The following is a 19,981-nucleotide window of genomic DNA, read 5'->3' as shown; positions in this document are numbered from 1 at the left end:
CCCAGCACATCTCCTCATGTGAGCAAGCAGCAGCCTGAAACACTTCTGCACCTGGAACACTGCTATGGCTCATTCTCCTTGCCTTTATTCCATAATGTCCAGATATCCCTCTTGGATTGTGAGGCTATATGGTTTCTTTTCTCACTGGGGTCAGGGTAGAGGACACTGCTCTGAGAACCAAACCAGAGAGGAGAATGAGAACATGAGGTGTGGTTTATTGTTCTCATGAAGAACTTCTCAAAATGCTCTGGGTTACAAACGAATTGTTAATTTCTCCCCCCCGCATAAACTCACAAATGTTTTATATTGGAGTTCTTGAATTCTAACAAAAAAAATTAAAAACAAAATCTGGAGGAAGACAGCTATTAGATGCGAAAACTTTGCCCAATTCTGTGTATTAGTTTTGATTATTACTGGTTGCATTACCATGCTTATACCGTGCTCAGGAGCATTTCCTTTTATGACAAGCTACCATCAAGATCTCTTACTGGGAAGATTAAATCTCTGCAAAGTTACTAAATGTCCTGATCTACACCCTAATTAGTTTTCTGCTCTTCCCAGTTAATTTAGCAGTAGAGTATGGTTTTGTCTTTTAATAATTATATCTTTGCTCTCCTGAATGTAGGATGCCTTTTATTCTGTAGTTATGTCTGCAGAGGTCACCTACCGTCATCTAGAATTAGAGAGGAAATGTGCCTCCAGATTATTCAGTTGTCAAAAAATATATCATTTGACATATTCAGGAGGGGAAAAGCCTGAAAACACAGTCTGATGAAGACCTTCCTTGATATACAATTATCTGGGTGAATGGACAATTACATGGTCATATATTTTGTTGACTCCTTCTTCACCTTTTTAAAAGAAATAACATGAAGGCTCCTAATGGAAGTTGTTATTATGACAGTTGCACAATACACAGTTCTTTACTTTGATATATTTAAAATATAATTTCTGACTTAAGTGTAAGAACAAATCAGAGGCATTCATAACTTATTGTTAAAATAATTATCAAATTACTCAAATGTGCAAGTTTTGATGAAGATGTTAATTCATTTTAAAGAAATCTGCTGAGAAGAAATATATGCATATGTGCACTTCCAGGCAATCTCCAGCTTGGTTTACCTGGTAGTGATCATCTATGAGCATTCCCTAAACAATCACGCCAGCTTTCCCTTGGCCATTTTCTACCCTGCTGTGAGCAGGAGAAATAGTCTGCACCACTTGCAACCTGTAAGATTTGCCCTGTGGATTTTCTTTCATGTCTGACATTCAGGCATAGGATGTTTCCTATTAAGGATAGGATGTTTCCTCCCACCTATACAATGACCTTGAAAGATCCTTTGCTTGGTAGAGTATTGATGCTCCTTTTCCAGTCATATTTCTAGAGCCTCTGTACATGTTATGGTCTGGAAATGCCTCTCAGTTTAGATTTCTTGGGATATGAGGGTAAGAAATCTAATTTTTGTATCCTGCTTGGATATAAGCAAGGAATAGACCCCAAGTACCTCAGAAAAAGACAGGTTTTCCATGTTCAGAGCCAGAACTGGGGAAATGTCAATTTAAACAAGGAGGCACTTGGCAATCAAGGAGCAGCTGAGTGAGGCCTTTCTAAAAATCCCAGTTTTGAGGGGAGAGGTGTTTGTAAGTCAGATCTGTCCTCTATACTGGTGGAGTTAAGAGGCTGTTGTTATTGGGTCTAATCAGAAAGCACCAAATTTAGGAAATAGAGGGAAACTTTTTTCTATGGCTACTAATGCTCAGTATGCTGTTATTTGAATATTCCTGGAACAGTTATATTCTGCACTTAACATTTTAATTTTGTTTTCAATTAACAGTGGGTGACAGCAGTGACTCTGAGTTGGATGCCACTACTACAGTGCTCAATCTAAGACCCAGAGCAGGGAAAATCTTGAGAGACCAGAGACTGAGACAGCAGAGGCCACTGCCTGAGTTTAGGGTGGAGTGGAAGAATGAAGTTGATGGAAGCCAGGATGGACGAGGAGAGCAGCAGGAATCAAGCACCTTGCCTCAGCCGTCCATTGGGTTCAGGCAGCCACTGCTCACAAGACCAAGATTTGGCACTTTGAGCAGGGAAGATCTGACTGCAGACCATGGGCCAGCAAGACCTATGCCACCACCACGATTAGTTAGGCAGGCATCGCAAGGGGAAAGGCAGAGAAATAAGCCTGAGAACCAGCCATACTGAACACAGCCAAAAGAGAACTATTGCTAATAAATCGTGAACATACTGAATTAAAATTCTACACTATCTGATCAGACTGCAGGATCCATTAAAATAACCAAACAAGCCTCAATTTGGGTCTAACCACTTCCATTTGAGTAAAGTCAATGCCTTTAACTAAGTGAAAGGAATACTGGAACAATTGCAAAGCTGAAGACATTAAAAAGAATCATCTCTTTTATAAATAACTTATGGCAATGCTTGAATTTAATTTATTTCCACTATTAAGATAGTATGGAAATGTGCCTTATTGTCTCATGGAACCAAGTCATGGAAGTTCAATACCTAGTTATCCATTGAAAATCATTGTTGGAAGTCCAGTGATGAATGGATTCTTAAAAAAAAAAGCGTATCATTTCATATTTTATTTATAACCAATAATACTTGTTTTAACCAGAGCTTTAGTATGAGTAACACTGAAAATTGCACAATGCACCTATCATATAGACTTCTAAAGAAGAATAAATATATTCCTGAAGCCTAGTTTGTTCGAGGACCTGTGATGCAGAAAAAGAGGAAGAAGAGAAGGAACAAGCTGTAGGGGCAGAATTGCAAATACGGCTTATATAAAAGACTCGCAACAGAGACAAGACCTGAATAGCTTGAATTTTTACTTTCTGAATTTTTGGCAATATGTTACCTTTGAAAGGTACTAAGGATCACCAAAGAAAAACTGAATTACCTTGGCTTTCACTAATGTCAGCAAGAGCTGAGAGCAACTAGCGGGACACCAGAAGGCCTAAAAAAAAGAAAACTTCAAGTGGATAAATAATGTTCTTAATCAAAATTGCTTTTTGCACCTTAGTTTCTTGGTTGCAATGCAAATACAGCAGTAGAATAGTTACAGAGCACTGCACGTAGACAAAGAGAGCAGTCTCCTGTTTGAGTCAGGGACCACTGAGAGTCAAGAAAGCTTGCTCACTCATGCTTGTGACCCTGGTCAACTTGTTTTACTTTTTGTTTCCTCATCTATAAAAGAGGAAAGATAATCTTTTCTTTGTCTGAGCTATGCACTCCAAGGAACAGAAATGTTCCGTCTAATTTGTTTTTACAGAAAAGTAGCAGAGAGGGGCCCTGGAATCTGATGAAGTCACTGTGCACCTTAATAACATGGACTTCTTGATCCTAGTGTCAATGGCTGCCATTTGAAGGCATATGGGAAGGGAGGGTGCATTAAAATAAATGATACTCCTGTAGCTCTCAGGAATTTGCACTTTCTGTCCCACTTAATCTACGTACTAAGCTTGCATTCCCACAGATACACATTTCAGCACAATGCAGAAATCATTCTACTTGTTACAACATTGATAACTGTCATTGAAGAATGTACACTGTGAAATCATAACTGTTCTCTTTCATTAGCACATTTCTAAATCTGTGGGCAATACGATTAATTTTTTTATTATTTAAGCTTGTTTTGAAAGAACTATTAAAAATCAGAGTTTTCTTTTAAAATCACAGGGTAGATTTCTTTCAAATGATTATGGGTGGGGTTGATAAATGGGGATTTAAGTCTTTGCTTCTTCTAACAGCTTTTCCAAAATATTTATTTCATGTGTGTATTTGAAATATCAAACCTTCCTAAGCTCATTCCTTGGCACAGGTCTTTTGTTCTTTTTTCCTCTGTTCCAGCTATGGAAGTTTCTGCTGGGTGGCAAATACAAAGTCTAAGCTGCAGAGGGATGGCTGTGTGAATGCTATAATCTCAGTCAAAAGCTCATGGCTATTCTCAACAAATGATTTTCGTGGAAATCAATACTTACCTGTCCTTTAATGATCATCTCTTGTTTGGAAATAAAATTGGGTTCAAACAAAGTCAGCAAGTTTTAAAAACAAATTTAAATTTGTCTTTCAACAGGAAAGTATGTTTCATTAGTAAAATTGTCAGTGAATGCTCTGTCACTGCATTATTGGGATCATGTTTAAGTAAGAAAAAAGCTTCGAGTTTGGATTTCAGTTTTGAGACATCCTCCTTGCAGATCAGAATGCTTATATTAGGTGTTTTATATCACGCCCATCTGAAATCGGACAAAATAAATAAATGTGAAATGTTGCACATAGACATTTAGTTTACTCTCTGTGGAGTTTTCTCATCCATGTGCTGGTAATGACCAAGCATTTGGCTTCTATCTGGGAAAAACTGCTTTTTATTTTTTTTTCAAATGGTCGTTATTTTTTATAGCACAATTTTAAATAATGAATGCAGGTTTCAGGAGCCTTACTGCTATGCTGGTTGCCCATTAGTGCCGTGCATGCTCAGATCTTGGTACTTAAAGTGGTTGCCCCATAGTACAAGCACATCAAATTGAAGGTTGTTTTTATGAAATATAGTCTTAAACTCTTGGTGCTTCAAAACATCGTAGCATGTTGTTACCTTTCCAAACCACTTTAGAATCCACAGAATACAAGCATCAAGGCACATCTCCAGCATGGTTACACTGTGAAGCAGAATTGCAAATCTCCTGGGACTCTGTGTCCTTGCAAGTACTCTCTGCCTTCCTCACTCCTGCTCCTCCCACCCTTTTCAGGCTCTGTTCTGCTACTGCTGAATCAGACCCTTGTCATCTCTGGAAACTGATTTCCTGGGTGTTCTCTTATTCAGTAGCAATGACAGCAGCAGGTGACAGAGTCAGTGTCACAGGTGACCCTTCTCATTCAACTCTTGCTCTTGTTCGGGTCAGAGGTTTACCTTTTATATCTTTTTTTTTTTTTTTTTCCTGCAGAGTCAAAACAAGTTAGATAGCACTTTTTGAACTTGCAGAGGAGACACTTCCTTCATCTTGTGTCAATGAGAGTTTGTCTGCTGGAGATGAAGTGCCCAATAAATCTGTCCTCGAGCACCATCTGATGGGCAAAGTCACGTATTGACTGGGGACGTTTCTCACTTTTTCAGGAAACCACATCTTCAGCAGTGATGGGGAAACATGCCAAAGCCACATACAAATGTTTTGTTTACAGATGGACTACCCAGTACACTCTGTAGTATAAATATTTTAGTGTGTTTTCGATGAAGCAAGTTCAGTTTTACAGTTTCAGGGAAAATATATATGTTTCACTCTGAATTAGGGTTTTCTGAGCATTTCTTTCCCCCTTCAGCTGCTGAGAGGCCTATAAATTGAAAGTAAATAGATCAGAAAGTAGGTATAGCAAGGGCTAGAGTAGATAGACATCCAGTTATCCGTTTTAGGTAGATTTATGAAAGAAAAAACAATATTTTGCCATGAAAGGCAAAATTTTAAGGGCTGTCCTACTTGGTACTAAAGTATAATGCAAACTTCACTGAAACCAGTTCATCAAAAGAAAACTGCGCTGCCTAACAATTTAGAAACTTTAGAATATCCTTCTCCACTAATGCCACACAGAAATCACATGGAAAAACATAGTTAAAAAAATTGCCAAAATAATATACCTGTTGTTGTGAAGAGTATCTTGGGCTCTCTGGGAGCAAACACACTTCACCCTCCACCAACTTTCTGAAGAGTTGCCAAGTCCACCAATTCCAGAATCAGCTGATGCTGCAAGAAATGTGCCATTTCTAAAATTCTCCAAGTTCTGCCAACATTTCCCAGCCTCTGAAGAAAAGATGAAGGATTGTGAAATTAGCTGGAGCAATGCTTTTTGCACTGCAAGAGCTCTGATCCTATAAAAATATCCTTATGCATATTGTAAATATGCATAAAACATGACATCTGCAATACACAGTCCCAGCCATGCCAACAATAGATCAGAGGCTCAGGCCAGAAAACATGGAGGAGGGGGTATCAAGTCCAAGCATGAGAAGGAGGAACTACTTTAGGACACAGTATAGAGAGAAATCATGGACTACCCGATTGAGGTGCTTTTTAAATCCAGATTAGTAGAAAGACTAACAGTCCTTTTTTTAGCCCTTTTTTAGCAGATCATGATATAACTTTTACTTTCAAGATAAACCTGCAGCTGTGCTTGACATTGTCTGTTGTATGAATGGCTAAGAAGACTCTCCTAAAACTTTTAAGTCAAAGAGTTTCATCTCCCTCCTGGCCTATCTATTAGATGGTCCGACAATTTATTAAACAGGGGGAGATTGGTTTAGCATTTTTCCTTTCCCAAGATGGCAAACCCTGATATGGCTCCCACACAGCACTGACATGCTTTGGAAACCTTTTCATCCTGTGAGATGTGGCAGAATATGGGGGACAAAAATTGCAGAAGGGAAGGCAGTAGTTAGACGGCTGCTCTGGTGACCTTCAGTGGTTCATGTGCTCAGGTTTAAATTTGTCATTTGTTACAACAGTACCCTTATTGCCACAGGTTTTGTTTCAAAATAATTTTTTTTTGCCACAAAAAGGAAAAGTAATTTTAAATACTCCAGTTTACTTAATTTATTTTTCATCTATTACACATTTGTGAAGCACATTTCAGAAAAAAGTTCTTTGATGCTGAGATTTAAAATAATTAGAACTTTGGATTAATTTCTCTTGGTAAGTTAACACATACATTTTTCAGGACTTCCCTTTAAAGCAAGCTCTACACTCTTTCCTTTATAAAAGCACTCTGACCTCCACTCACAATCATTTGATTCTTAAAGTTCGGGCTCCAATATAGTCCCTTACAAGATTCATGATCAGCTCTTTGTGAATGAATCTTCAGTATTACAGCAATAACAGCACCGGCAAGTCTTGGGTTTTCAAACGCCAAATCGCCAAGTTATAAAGGATCATTTACTTCACAGTATCCCACAACACCCGTAACCAAATGGGGACTGGCAGCACCTCCATATACCCACAGAGGTTCCCATCAGCAGGGATGTGATGGCACTACAGAGTGGTTGAAGTAACAAGCACACCAGTTCATAAGCAACCCTTGCCCTGTTTTATTGCTGCTCAATAGTCAACCTGTTCTCAGAAAATGAGAATGGTAGTGACCCTTGTGATGGTGCTGTGTTGAGTAAATTTAGAGGAAAAAAAACTAGACAAGAAACTGAATTCTGCAGAATTGGTGTATTGGGTTTGCATTGCAAGGTTCTAGTACCAGGGTGGCTATAATGGTGCTTCTCTGAGAAGCTGCCAGAAGCTTCCCCTATGTCCAACAGAGCCAATGCCAGCTGGGTCCAAGATGGACTCGCTGCTGGCCAAGGCCATCAATCAGTGATGATAGTAAGGACTCTGGCATAACACATTTAAGACAGGAAAAAAAAAAGGTTATTGAGCAGAAGTAATTGTGGCCAGAGAGGAGTGAGAATATGTGAAACCATTCTGCAGACCTTGAGGTCAGTGAAGAAGGAGAGGGAAGAGGGGCTGCAGGCACCAGAGCTGAGATTCCCCTGCAGCCCATGGTGAAGACCATGGTGAAGCAGGTGTCCCCCTGCAGCCCAGGGAGGTCCACAGGGGAGCAGATATCCACCTGCAGCCTGTGAAGGAGCCCTATGCTGGAGCACGTGGATGCTCAAAAGGCGGCTATGACCCTGTGAGAAACCTGCACTGGAGAGGGCTCCAGGGACCTGTGGACCCACAGAGAGAGAAGCACATGCTTGAATAGGTTTACTGATAGTACTTCTGACCCTGTGAAGAATCCATGCTGGAGCAGCCTCTTCCTGAAGGACTGCACCATGTGGAATGGACCCATGCTGGAGCAGTTCAGGTGCTGTAGTCTGTGGGAAGGACTCACGTTGGAGGAGCCTGTGGACGACTGTCTCCTGTGGGAGGGACCCCATGCTGGAGCAAGGGAAGGACTCCTTTCCCCGAGGAAGAAGCAGCAGCAGAAACGTGATGAACTGACTGTGACCCCCTCTTGCCCAGCTTCCTGCACTGTGGCAGGGGAGAAGGTAGAGTGCAGGAAGAACGGAGGGGAGCGTGTGTGTGTGGAGAAGGTGTTTTTAAGATTTACTTCTCATTATCCTGCTCTGATTTGATTGATAATAAATTTAATTAATTTCCCCAAGTCAAGTCTGTTTTGCTCATGACAATAATCAGTTTGTGATCTCTCCCTGTCCTTATCTAAACTCACGAGCCTTTTGTTATATTTTCTCTCCCCTGTCCAGTTGTGGAGGGGAGTGATGCAGTGCCTTTGGTGGGTACCTGGTGTCCAGCCAGGGTCAACCCACCACAACTGGTATGTTTATAAAGGATCTCTTCAAATGTATACAGCCTACACCAGCGTGAAAAAAATCTTACATTTGCTTCATCATTTAAAAGCAACAAAAAGAGTGCATATCATATGCTACCAGCTGTTTTACAGATACAAATTACTATCCTATATATGTAGTGTCTTCAACATGGCCTGATCAAAATTGTCAGAAAAGTCACTTTTACCGAAGTGAAAATTTTGAAAAGCAAAAAGCAAAACCCCCCCCAAACAACCAAAACCAAATCATGCCCCTACCCTTCCTACATGCCCAATGAAACCAAGCCAAAATAAAGTAACAGCAAGTAAGAGAAAAATCTTAATTTGCAGTGATTTGCTGGTAGAAACTCTTTTCCTTTATTCCATATTCAGATCTCTTTTGTTACAGTCTTCAGATAGGACAACTGGATTCAAGAAACTGCTTACTAATTCAGTAGTTTGCCCACTACAGTGTAGCCAAAAATAGCTGCAGCTGCTCCTCCCTCAACTTGAAAGGGGGAGTCACATCTCATCTCTGGGAACATCACTGAGTCATCATTCTTTGAACTCACACAGTTATGGCAACTAAGAGGTGACACAAGGGACACAAATGTGGTCTCCAGGCACTAGGAACAGTAACTTTAAGCACTTCATCCCAAAATTGCTAAGTTCTTCTTGGTTGAATCCTTGGTTCCTGTGCTTTTTATGTGAAATGCAGGCAGACTCAAATGATCATATGAATCACGGTTTGAAGAAAAAAAAAAAATCTGTACTTCATATTGAGTTGAACAGTTCTGTATTGTGCTGTAGTTTTAGCAGAGGAAGAGGGGAAAAAGCACAATGACAAAATGATGCATGTGGAACGTCATGTCATTTCTAATCCTTAAAAAAAATAAATTAGTGAAACTTTTCTGATCCTGGGGCTGTATAAAGAAGGTGTGTTTCTGTGGCACCTCAGAAATCATTCTGGCCTACAAGTTAAAAACTTATCTTCTGTAACATGTATTGCAACATGCCCCCAAGACCACAGGCTTTTGTAGATTTCTCAATTTTAGTATTTAATTTCATTTTTATTTAGCTTATATGGAGCACCATTTTTCAAAATAAAACAAAAATATTCGCTTACAGGGGAAAGCACATTTTTCACTTATGTATAAACCAGTGAAGTTGTAAAGATTTTGTAAAAAATATTCAGGCAGCTGTATGTGTTAGTATAAGTGTTTACAGAAGTCAGACTTATTCAGTGAACCACCTTAGAAAGGTAAATGTTACCTCATATAACCAACAAGTATTGGAAAAATTACTAAATCATTCATATATATTAATTTTTGAAGCTTTTTTCCTACTCTTTTCCTTTACCCCTTGCTAGAGATGAAAAACAGAAGTCCCTAAAACTTTTAGGTAAAGAAAAAAAAAAATGAAAAGAAAGAAAACAGGAAAATTAGGGCAACAATGTTTTGGGGCATCTACCAAACAAGGCAAGAAAAGATAAGACACTTGAAAATGCCTCAAGTTCCTTGGGAGAAGATTATTGTAATGAAGAACTCTGAGGATATGTACTGAAATCATAGCACTAATAAGACACTGATTATGTCAATATATAAAATTAAAACAATTCAGTTTTTTATATATATATATATATATATATATATATATATATATTCCCATGGTGCTGCTACTGGAATATTTCAACAAATATCTGAACACTAGCAGGCACTGGAAAAGGTAAAGAAGAAAATGAAAATAAAAAATGCAAAACACCATCTATGACTCACCTGAAGCAGCAACAGTGTTTGTATAGATGTGTTCAAGAAGATAACTAAATTGTTTTTCAACAAATCCTCCCTCAACCCAACAATTACATATAGCTGACTTTGTACTTTCTTTAAGTATTATTACGAAGAGCATATGGAACCTTATCAGTGAAAAATACATTTTTCCTATGTTTCAAATGAAATACAAACACTGGTGAGTGGCAAGTAATATGAGCCTGAACAGTAAATAGCACGGGACTGCTACAACTTCCAGTATAGCTCTGAGAGTAACCTCTCATTAATTAAGCCAGGCACTCAAACAATGACTAAAATACAAACAAAAATTTTTCTCTTGTCACTGAAATGTCACTTATCTCTGAGATGAGAGAGGATGCATTATTCAAGAACCATGAACTACTGCTAGTTCCTCCAGCACATCTTTACAGTCATTCAAAAGAATTAAGAGGGAAATTTATTCTTAAATTGAAGGTTGAAAAACTGTACAGGAAATAATAACAAATATTTATGACAAAATTGAGCAGTAGAAGTTATTACTAAACAGAAACCACCAGTTCAAATTTCAATAAAACTTACATTCAGCCTCAGTTTCAGTCTGAATCGGCTTGTATCATTTTAAAATTGTCCACTTTAGGTCTTCTAATACACGAAGTTAGCATATACCCAGTTCTGTTACCTGGGAAAGACCAGGAATCAGTGGGGGTTGGATGACTATCCCAAAGTGCCTGATCATGGTGTGCAAGAAGTTTTGTAGACAAAGTATACTTCAAAAAAATCACATAAGCAAACACCTTATTAACTGAGCTACTGTCACAGAAGACAAATGGCAATTGACCACAGCATAAGAAATTAAGGCCAACAAGCATATTGCAAATTCTCCTTCTGATTAAATAACAAATATCCACCTTCGATTAAATAATAAGAATCAATTTTTGTATTTTAACAGTCTGTCAATCTAAACACTGTTTAAAATATGAGCTACAAGCAGGATTCGTGCATTTCATGATATTCTTTTTTCCCCCTCAAAAAGGGTTAAAAATCCATTTAAAAAAAAAAATCACAGGCAGTACAATATAGCAACATTGGTCCCCTTACAAATGTTCTAGTGGTACCAGTTAGAATAACATTTATCTAGAGTTAACAGAAAACCAGCATTGTCCTCCTTTGTTTTTACAAACCTGTTGTACTGCTTCCCTGTAGATCAGCACCCTGCAGCAGAAATACTTGCCTCCACATGAACACAATGTGCCCTCTTAAAAGATCGTGTAACCACTGTACAAGCCTCGCAGGTGAAGATACATCTATGCAATCCAAAATTGTGCCTACTGATTTTTTAACTTCACATTTCCATGACTACAGTATTTTTGTTTGTTTGCATTCATTATCAGAATAGCTACTAAAGCTAGTCCAACAGCTAGACTTGGAGGGCCACAAGGACTGAACTCCTGCGCAATTCCAGAAAGGAGTGGGGCAATTATACGTCCCACTGATGTCACAGACTGTCCAACACCTAGAAGTGTGCCACTGGCCTCATTCCCACCAATGGTCAATTCAAGATCAATGATACAAGTACGACCTATAGTAGTTGAAAAGGCTAAGAATGTGGAAGACAAAATGACCATCCATATGTTCAATGCTGATGCATACAGGAGAATCAGCATACAGGTGAAAGTGCTGGAGTGCAACAGAACTCTGTAAGTGTTATGCTGATAGAGCCTTGTTATTGGTCCGAGCAGACAACCAGCCAGGACTCCAAGTGCACTGCTATAGCTTGTTAAGTATCCAGAGAACAGTGGTTTCACTCCAAATCTCTCCTCCAAGGCCAGAGTGAAATTGCTATAGTACAGCAGTATAGCCACAGACATCAGAAACCGCACTAAAAATATATCCCACAAGTTAGAGCATGCAATCTCTTTAATCTTCTTCAACACTGTTGCAACTTGGGTCCACGGAGACTGGAAAACATTATTGTTTGTCACAGCTGTATTAGCTGCTGATTTGAAGAGCAGGTCATGATTTGCTTTTGCTGCGAAACTATTTGTTCCTTTGTCTTGATGATGTTCCCGGTTGCCAGTGTTTTCTTCATTCCAAGGTAACATCCAGACAAGACCTATGTACATCAAGAAATCATTTTATTTCATTCAATTGCATCAACTTTACATAAAAGACATTAATTTGACTGTAACAATTCAAAAAAGGACTTCAACAATAATTTCACTTAAAAAATTGTAATCATTAAGGCTAGTGTTATTCACAGTATCAGTTCAATTTTTAATGCAGTGAAAGCAACAAAGGAAACAATGAAATGCCACACTCATACCATATGAACAAATCTAAAGACTAAAGCAAAAATTCTGAGTTCTAGTCTTGATCTTTAGGCACATCAAAAGTTCCTGTTTGTGTCTGAATGTAAAGGGGATATATGCAAAACAAAGGAGAAGCACCTAGAGGTTAACTGTTTCAAAATTCCCAAAATTCCTTCCACTCAGGTTCAAATTCAAAAGAGTAGTATTGGTATACTACATACTACATAAACATTTATGCCATAGATGATAAATACACTATGAATTCAAGGTATTACAGATGGCATAAAACACGAAAGTACTGAATGAAGGGACCCAAGATGCAAAATGTGACATATAACTTACCACCATTCAGAAGGAAGATAGAGGCACAGATGAAGGATGTTTGATAAAAGCCACCTTCCAACTCTGCAAGGTAGCCACCAACCACAGGCCCCAGAATGAAGCCCACGCTAGAGGCTGCATTGAAGCGTCCCATTACCAAAGGGCGGTCCCTCTCCGAAACCAAGTCAGAAAGCAGGGCTTTAGAGATAGAGAGTGTGTGTTTGAAAATACCTGCAACACAACATAAACAAAATAACAAACATGTATTGTTCAAAAGATTAAGAACGACAGAAGCTATCAGAAATATCAATGAGCAAAATCTGTATGATTTATATTTTTAAGATCCCATTAATCACAAATTCTTCAATGCTAGAGCCATGCAGCACACTGGGCCATGACCATAATCCTGACTGTTTAAGGATTTGGATTTAGGAATCAAAATTATTTAGGCATCGGTGTCAAAGAGTGCTCCTGCAGCCCTGATGAAAGAATTAACTAAGTCATGTGCTGAAGCACTCTAGGAATAAAATAGCTGCTAAACCAGGAACTTTGATGGAGTAGAAATGGCTTGTCTGTTTATGGATATAACTCTGTACCAACTTGGCTGAATATGAAGAGTGCCAAGATTGTAACACACCAAGTTCATATGGGAAACTGGTGGGTGGCAAAAGAAGAGCACAGAAGGTTAGGCATACTGCAAGAATATTAATAATGCAATCTTTTATGTGGCTTCCCTCTGACCATGGCAATGCTGTCACAGTCACTGTGATGTCAGGATTAAAAAGTACTACATCTACTACTCAACTAATCAAATTTCAACCAAGCAATTCATTAGCAAGTTGTCTTTAAATTAAGAAACAATATTAGGAGTTCTTAAATTAAAACTATGGTCTATAAAAGTGCCCTTTAGTAATAGCACTGCTTATTGTATCGGAATATATCCAGTAGGTGTTCAGCTATTTTAAGAACTCTGCTACAAACCCTGGCACAAACTTCACTTCTGTGCTGCAAACATACGTGCTTTTGTACAACATAAATGTTTGGTTGAAGCAATGATCTAAAACTTCAGCTGAATTTTCTAGTATCACTTTGAGGTATATTTTCAGCATTAGAAAACCCCAACACACATATCATTCCATTCTCCATCGCAATTGCAGGCCAAGATTTTCAGCAGTCACCTGGTATATTGTGTACCTGCTATGACTAATTTTACAATAGCCTCTTTCAAGATATTGCTGCACTCCTATTCTCATAAATTTCAGCCATTCAAGGCAGCATAAAAGTTGTGACACTTGTTGAGTATACATTTATCCTGGTTTCATCTGGATAGAGTTAATTTTCTTCTTGGATGTTAGGATGAGAATAATGTTGATAACACAATGATGTTTTAGTTGTTGCTGAGCAGTGCTTACCTTAAGTCAAGGACTCTTCTGCCCCTCACCCCATCCCACCAGTGTGTATGCTGGGGTGCACAAGAAGGTGGGAGGGGACAGAGCCAGGACAGCTGACCCCAGCTGGCCAAAGGGAGATTCCACATCATATGGTGGTGTGCTCAGCATACAAATGTGTGGGGGCCGTTGTTTAGAAACAGCCTCAGCACTGGTCAGCGAATGGTGGGAAACTGATTGTGCATCACTTGCTTTGTATATTCTAATTCTTTTTTATTATTACTATTTCTTTCCTTTTCTGACCCATTAAACTCTCTTTAATTCCACCCATGAATTTTACTTTCTTAAATTCCAATTGTCTCCCACATCCCGCTGTGGGAGGGGGAGTGAGTAAGTGGCTTCGTGGAGTTTAGCTGCCTGGTGGGTTAGGTCACAACAACATTTCAAATTATTTTCAAGAAAAAGTAATGAGAATTTTTGATTTGTAGAGATTTTTCCATTACTAAGGTTCAGTTGGTGCTGCTGGGTGATGATGTAGCCACCTACATATCATGACTTTTCCTGTAGTAACTCTCAAGCTAAGACTACAGGGATTTTAAACTGCAAAATGCCAAGTGTTTACTCACCTACAGGGACTCTAGAAATGGCAAACAGCAACACAGTGGTGGATGTTCCAAGAAGGAAGTAACCCAGTGCACTGAGAAGAATACAAGCAAGCAAGGAATACTGTCTTCCTACTATGTCACTCCAGCAGCCCTTTTACAAAGCAGAAAGAAAGATTAGCTTTTTATAACACTAAGCTATGTACAGTGAACAATCAGTACTTCTAAATTAAACTGAGAAAAGACATCAAAGGACTGTCAATGAAAGCTTAATAAGCTTATTGCACAACATTCCTAAGTGCTCAAAATCTGGAAGTCCCCAGCAGAGTTCTGCCCTGTTGGCAGTGCACCTGTCAAAACTATGATTCCACTTAATGCTATGAATACAGCTTTTTTAAAAACAATTTCTCCCTTTTAAAAATAGTCCTGCAATACATATTAGCAGTAGTGGTCTTCTGAAAATCTTATCATAACCAACCACAAATATTTGTTTGCATTAATGGTTGATGTGTACTAGACACCTGTTGAACATCCTAAAAGGAATGATCCTAGATATGAGAAGTTTGTCATCTGAGTGCGTAGGTAAGTAGTTATGAGAAGGGTAAACAGAAAACTTGCATTTAGCATGCTTATAAATCAGCATGATTCCAAAAAGGAAATAGTTTTTTAAGAAAGTAGACAATGGTCTTGCAGTTCAAATAAAATGCCACAAGGTTGGCAAATTATCCCAGATGGCCTGGGTAACAAACCCTGAAACAGTTTTTTCATGAGATGTTCGAAATCTGCTCCCTTGAAAGCTAGAAAACTAGTACCAGGGTAATCTTAGGATGTAAAAAACCAATAGCTAATAGAAAACAAAACCAAACAAAGAGCAAAGATACAATGCGTTAATTTAGACCATATGTTGAATTACAAGGCACTGCTCACTAGGCATGGAAAGTGAAGTAGATAACAGGCTTATGAAGGGCTGACTCACGAGACTGTTTTTGGATAGGTTATTGCACTGAAGGCAACTGCTTTACCAGCACCAATGCTGAAGAAAACCCTGTGTGACCACAACGTGCTCAGTAATGTATCTGAGCCTAAATCTGTATTCTAATTTTTGTCTAAAAACTGTATTCCATTTGAGTCTGAAAAATCTGGCAATTCACTATAAATGAAACAAACATTTTTCACACAAACTAAAACCTGGTTCCTCCAACCAAAAATGCTTATAAGAGCACTTTATGCATTTTCAAAATGCCAAGAAACACCATTATTAGCCTCATCCTTTTCCCCCCCTACAATCCATAGAAATACCAACATGCTCTGGAATGTAGTGTTAGAACTCACCACAAATGTGCTGGAAAACAGTTGCATTACACCATAGAGAGATCCTAAAACAAACAAAATACCAGTATTAAAAATTAAACTTTTTTTAAAATGAAAAATACACAAAATTTTAAATGATAAAAAATGAGAGAAATTCTGGGAATAATTTACTGGAAGACTGGGAAGAGGGAGCATGACAAACCAAAGGTAGTGTTTCAGGAATGACAAAACAAAAGTGCTGAAAACTTGTAAAACTATGTAAGGTAGAATGATGTTGCTTTGTATAGTGTTATAAACAAAACAGATATATGCATTTATGGTTGCTTTCTCAGAACTGGGAGAGAATTTCATTACTGGGAGGGACTAATTATTTTCCACTTGGCACTTCAACCTACTGCAAGGTGCCACAGATACCTTGAAGAAACCACAGACTGTACTTTGTCATTCTGGAGGCTAGGAATTTATCAGCACTTACAGACAGAAGAGAATGAATGAAGAGAAGCAGAGAGAAATATCTGCCAGACTCTCTTATTTATAGGAATACATCTCAAATCCCAGGTTTTTTTAAAGTTAAAAATCAAAGCAAACTGTTGAAATGAAGACATATTTCTAATTGTTGCTTAAAATAATACTGTCAAGTCAGTGTAGAACCAGAATTATTTCATGAAAAGTGCTAAAATAGAAAAGCAATACAATAAAAAACTGAATAACAGAGCCCATGTCAACCACACATAGCTATAAAGAATATCATACTTGTATCACGCCAAATCATAAACAGTACCATAAAACGTACTTTAAAGAACTTTAAACCCACAGAGCTTACCTTACGACTTAATATGTTAAGATAAAACCCCTAATCTTCAGAATTTACTTGTAAAAACTCCTTAAAGTGAATAAATATTTTGCCAAGACAGCTGCAAGGATTTTAATCAAAATGGGAGCAATCGTGGGCTTTGGAAACCTTTGGAGAACCAGCTACAGAAGTACTGTTTGCAGAGTCTGTAAATAACAATAAAATTAGAAGCAACACCTCTAGCTCTCTAAATTGCTGAGCTGTGAATTCTTGGATGCTGGAAAAGCATCTGTACAAATGTTACTCCAAGCCTTCCTTGTTCTTTCCAAGTGTACTCTTTCCCATGCGTGTGCTTTTGGCTACTGTCAGTATGCAAGTTTGGACAGGTCTATGGGTCTAACACAGTATGGATGCCCTTACAGTTTTACTAGGAAATTGTCCTTACTTACTTTGAATTGTGCTATTAGCAAGGAAGAACTTTGTTACAATGTCCAACTTGCAGTAAGGCATAATCCAGGCCTTATCTTATTCTTTGGTAAATCAGTCAAGTACTACAACTCACCTATTATTCCGGCCACTGTATGACTTGCTCCTAGAGATTTGATATGAAGATTCATTAAAGGAACAACCATGCTCACCCCAAATAAATCCTGAAAAGAAGGCAGAAAAAGTTTTAATAACTTCTACAAAGATGATGGAAACTTAGATTAATAACAGTCAACATTAAAAAAAAAAAAAAGTAAATTACCTCCATATTAACACAAGGTTAAAAGAAAATTAATTTTTCATGGTCAATGTAGTATGTTGTAACCTCTGCAGTGCATCAAGTATGTACAAAATTACAAAACACATAAACTGAAAGATAAAGGATTGCCTCTTGGAGGAGTTAAACTTATGAAAACATCAGTCCTCTCCCCCCCTCCAGATACAGTCCTTCTGAAGATACACATTTAAACATTAAATATTTCTTTAATACATATTAAACTTTACCCATTTAACAAGAAAAGTACTTGGTGCCAGTATTTTAAATTCGAAGTTGTCTGTAATTTCAATGACCTAAAAATACTTTTTACTTGTGCAAAGAAAGTATATTTTGAAAAACTACAGTATTTCAACTCAACTGCAAGGGGAAGAAGCTATGATCTAAACCTACTTACACCTTTGTGTATAGTTTAAATGTAGTGAAAAGACAGAAACACGAAAAAAAAAAGAAAAAAAGAAAAGCATTTGTGAAAAACATTTTGTAAGAGGAGGGAAAAGGACACTGCCCATCCTGAACAGCACAAGGATCTTCTGATCGTTCCTTTTGCTTTTTTCCCTTTTGTTAAGCTCACCACAGTGACGCAGTAGTTCTTCCACTACTACTACAATCTGACAAAGCATCTAGTGTCCCTTGGAGAAGATCTATCGGAGCAAGATCACCTTTCATCAGCGACTGCTTGAACTGGACTACTCCAAAGCCTGATTAACTGTAACAATGTGTATCCCTACATTCTCACAGTCTGTCATTAATTATCTTTTGATGCTTGAAATTGAGACTTACAAGGTTAGAATCAGCATTAAATAATACATCAGCATTAACAAACAGAGTACATGACTTCCAAACACCTGCAGTAACACAGTCTTAGGTGTCATCTGCAAACCTGAAGGAGGTTCAGTGACCTCGTCCAGGTTATTAATAGAGACATTAAAAAGAACAAGGCTCAGAATATACCCTGGCAGTACTGCACTTGTCATAAGTGTGCAGGTAGAGCAAGACCCATTAACCACCATCCTCTTATGGGTAGTTACTTCTCATTTCATGTGTAATTTCTTATGTTGAATGACAGATACCCTGTATTTGTCTGGCTACAGGAAGCTTGCGTTACAAGCAACAGCTCCGTATTATATCAGGACACTCCACACCTCTAAAAGGACACTTGTTGACATCTGTGTGTGCTCTGGCTCGGTGTCAGAAAGATATTACAGGGCTGGAGAACCACAATGTGTAAAAGTTAGTTAAGAAGCAAACTTTGTTCTAACACACCTTTACCTGGAGTATTTGGTCCAGGACATAAACTGACTAGTTTGTTTCTACTGCCCAACCTAAGGGTAGGTAAGACAGTATCTCGACGTTTCACAGTGCAAATTCGTACTCACTTTGTATTCACTTTCTAAGTAATCCCTTTTAATTTCAAATGGCACTTTCCTGGGGCTAGTGAATCAATACAGAATATGATCCATCTTTAAAGTCTATATTCTCGCAGATTTTTCCCCTAGAAAAACCCATGTTCAGTGTTTCTTTTTTTTTTTTTTTTTTTAATATAAGTTTACGTCAACCACGGGTATTTCACAGGGACCAGCTCTCTTATAAGCACAAGGCAAGGCTCACCTTTAAAGGCGCTGCGCTATTCCATGGCATGCACAGGATAAAAATACGACCCCTGTATCAAACTGCAGGGCTGTTCGCCCGGATAAAACAGCACAGCCGCTACACACCGCTGTCGCTACAAGCATCCCAAGTCCCCGAGGAGCAGCTGCAGCGACGCACCCCCGAACCCAGCAGCCTTTATCCGGAGCGGAAAGGACTCCCTTCTCCGGGCGCGGCCGCCCGCCCCAGGCCGCGCGGGAAGGCACCGCGGCCCTCCCGCCGACTCCCCGCTCACCAGGAATCCCACCACGTAGAGGCAGCGCACGAAACGCCCGGACCGCTCCGGAGCCCCCGCGGCTCCGTGGCCTCCATCCTCCTCCTCCTCCTCCTCCATGCGGGCACGGTGGCGGCGCCGGGCGTGCGCAGTGCCGGCGGCGCGGCGGAAGCGCGGGGGTGGCGGGACAGGGTCCGATGTTTTTGTTTGCGTTCGACACCGTGTTCTCCGTGTTTCCTCCTTTTCAGGCGAAGAGGACAAAGAGTAAAAAGATCTGTGCTTCCACGCCACAGGACTTTGCCCTTCCTGCCTCTTCTTGCGCGTTTGTGCAAGGGAGTGTTGCAACCCGTCACGTCAGGGCCTGAGGCCCCAAGGAAGGCAGGAAGAGCGAGATGGAGCCGACGGGCAGAATATGCCGTAGGAGTGTGGTGCTGGATCCCCTGCACCGTTCTCGAGGTCGTTGCAGAAAGATGACTTTTGAGCCTATGCACCTCCGAGCCTGCCTGCTCCATGGGGAATATCCATGGGGAAAATGGCTGTG

General features: G+C 39.2%; 2 protein-coding genes across 2 annotated transcripts in view; one reads left to right on the top strand and one right to left on the bottom strand.

Moving 5' to 3' along the window:
- SLC9A2 (solute carrier family 9 member A2) overlaps nt 1–4,304 on the top strand; it is a 32,687-nt gene extending 28,383 nt beyond the window's left edge. The window contains exon 12 of the mRNA XM_032679316.1: nt 1,836–4,304. Within this exon, the coding sequence (XP_032535207.1) occupies nt 1,836–2,206 (371 nt within the window). The 3' untranslated portion in view covers nt 2,207–4,304. The remainder of the gene's footprint in view (nt 1–1,835) is intronic.
- Nucleotides 4,305–9,102: 4,798 nt separating this feature from the next.
- Nucleotides 9,103–19,594, bottom strand: MFSD9 (major facilitator superfamily domain containing 9). The gene is made up of 6 exons (XM_032679812.1): nt 19,462–19,594; nt 17,379–17,466; nt 16,045–16,088; nt 14,737–14,866; nt 12,744–12,953; nt 9,103–12,205 (listed from the first exon to the last, which is right to left on the bottom strand). Exons 1-6 carry the CDS (start codon nt 19,558–19,560, stop codon nt 11,418–11,420), a joined length of 1,359 nt encoding a protein of 452 aa, XP_032535703.1. The 5' UTR covers nt 19,561–19,594; the 3' UTR covers nt 9,103–11,417.
- Nucleotides 19,595–19,981: the final 387 nt, after the last annotated feature.

The sequence above is a fragment of the Chiroxiphia lanceolata genome, chromosome 2 (genome assembly GCF_009829145.1).
Source record: "Chiroxiphia lanceolata isolate bChiLan1 chromosome 2, bChiLan1.pri, whole genome shotgun sequence".
In the NCBI taxonomy this organism is placed as follows: domain Eukaryota; kingdom Metazoa; phylum Chordata; class Aves; order Passeriformes; family Pipridae; genus Chiroxiphia; species Chiroxiphia lanceolata.
This window is presented reverse-complemented; position numbering and strand designations above follow the sequence as displayed.

Bases quoted from the DNA above. Each gene is read 5' to 3' on its own strand.
- MFSD9 (XM_032679812.1), bottom strand. From the start codon at position 19,560: ATGGAGGAGGAGGAGGAGGAGGATGGAGGCCACGGAGCCGCGGGGGCT. The intron at 17,467-19,461 runs GTGAGCGGGGAG...CCTTCTTTTCAG, and splicing joins TCTACGTGGTGGGATTCCTG to GATTTATTTGGGGTGAGCAT. The intron at 12,954-14,736 runs GTGAGTAAACAC...GTTGTGTTGCAG, and splicing joins CATTTCTAGAGTCCCTGTAG to GTATTTTCAAACACACACTC.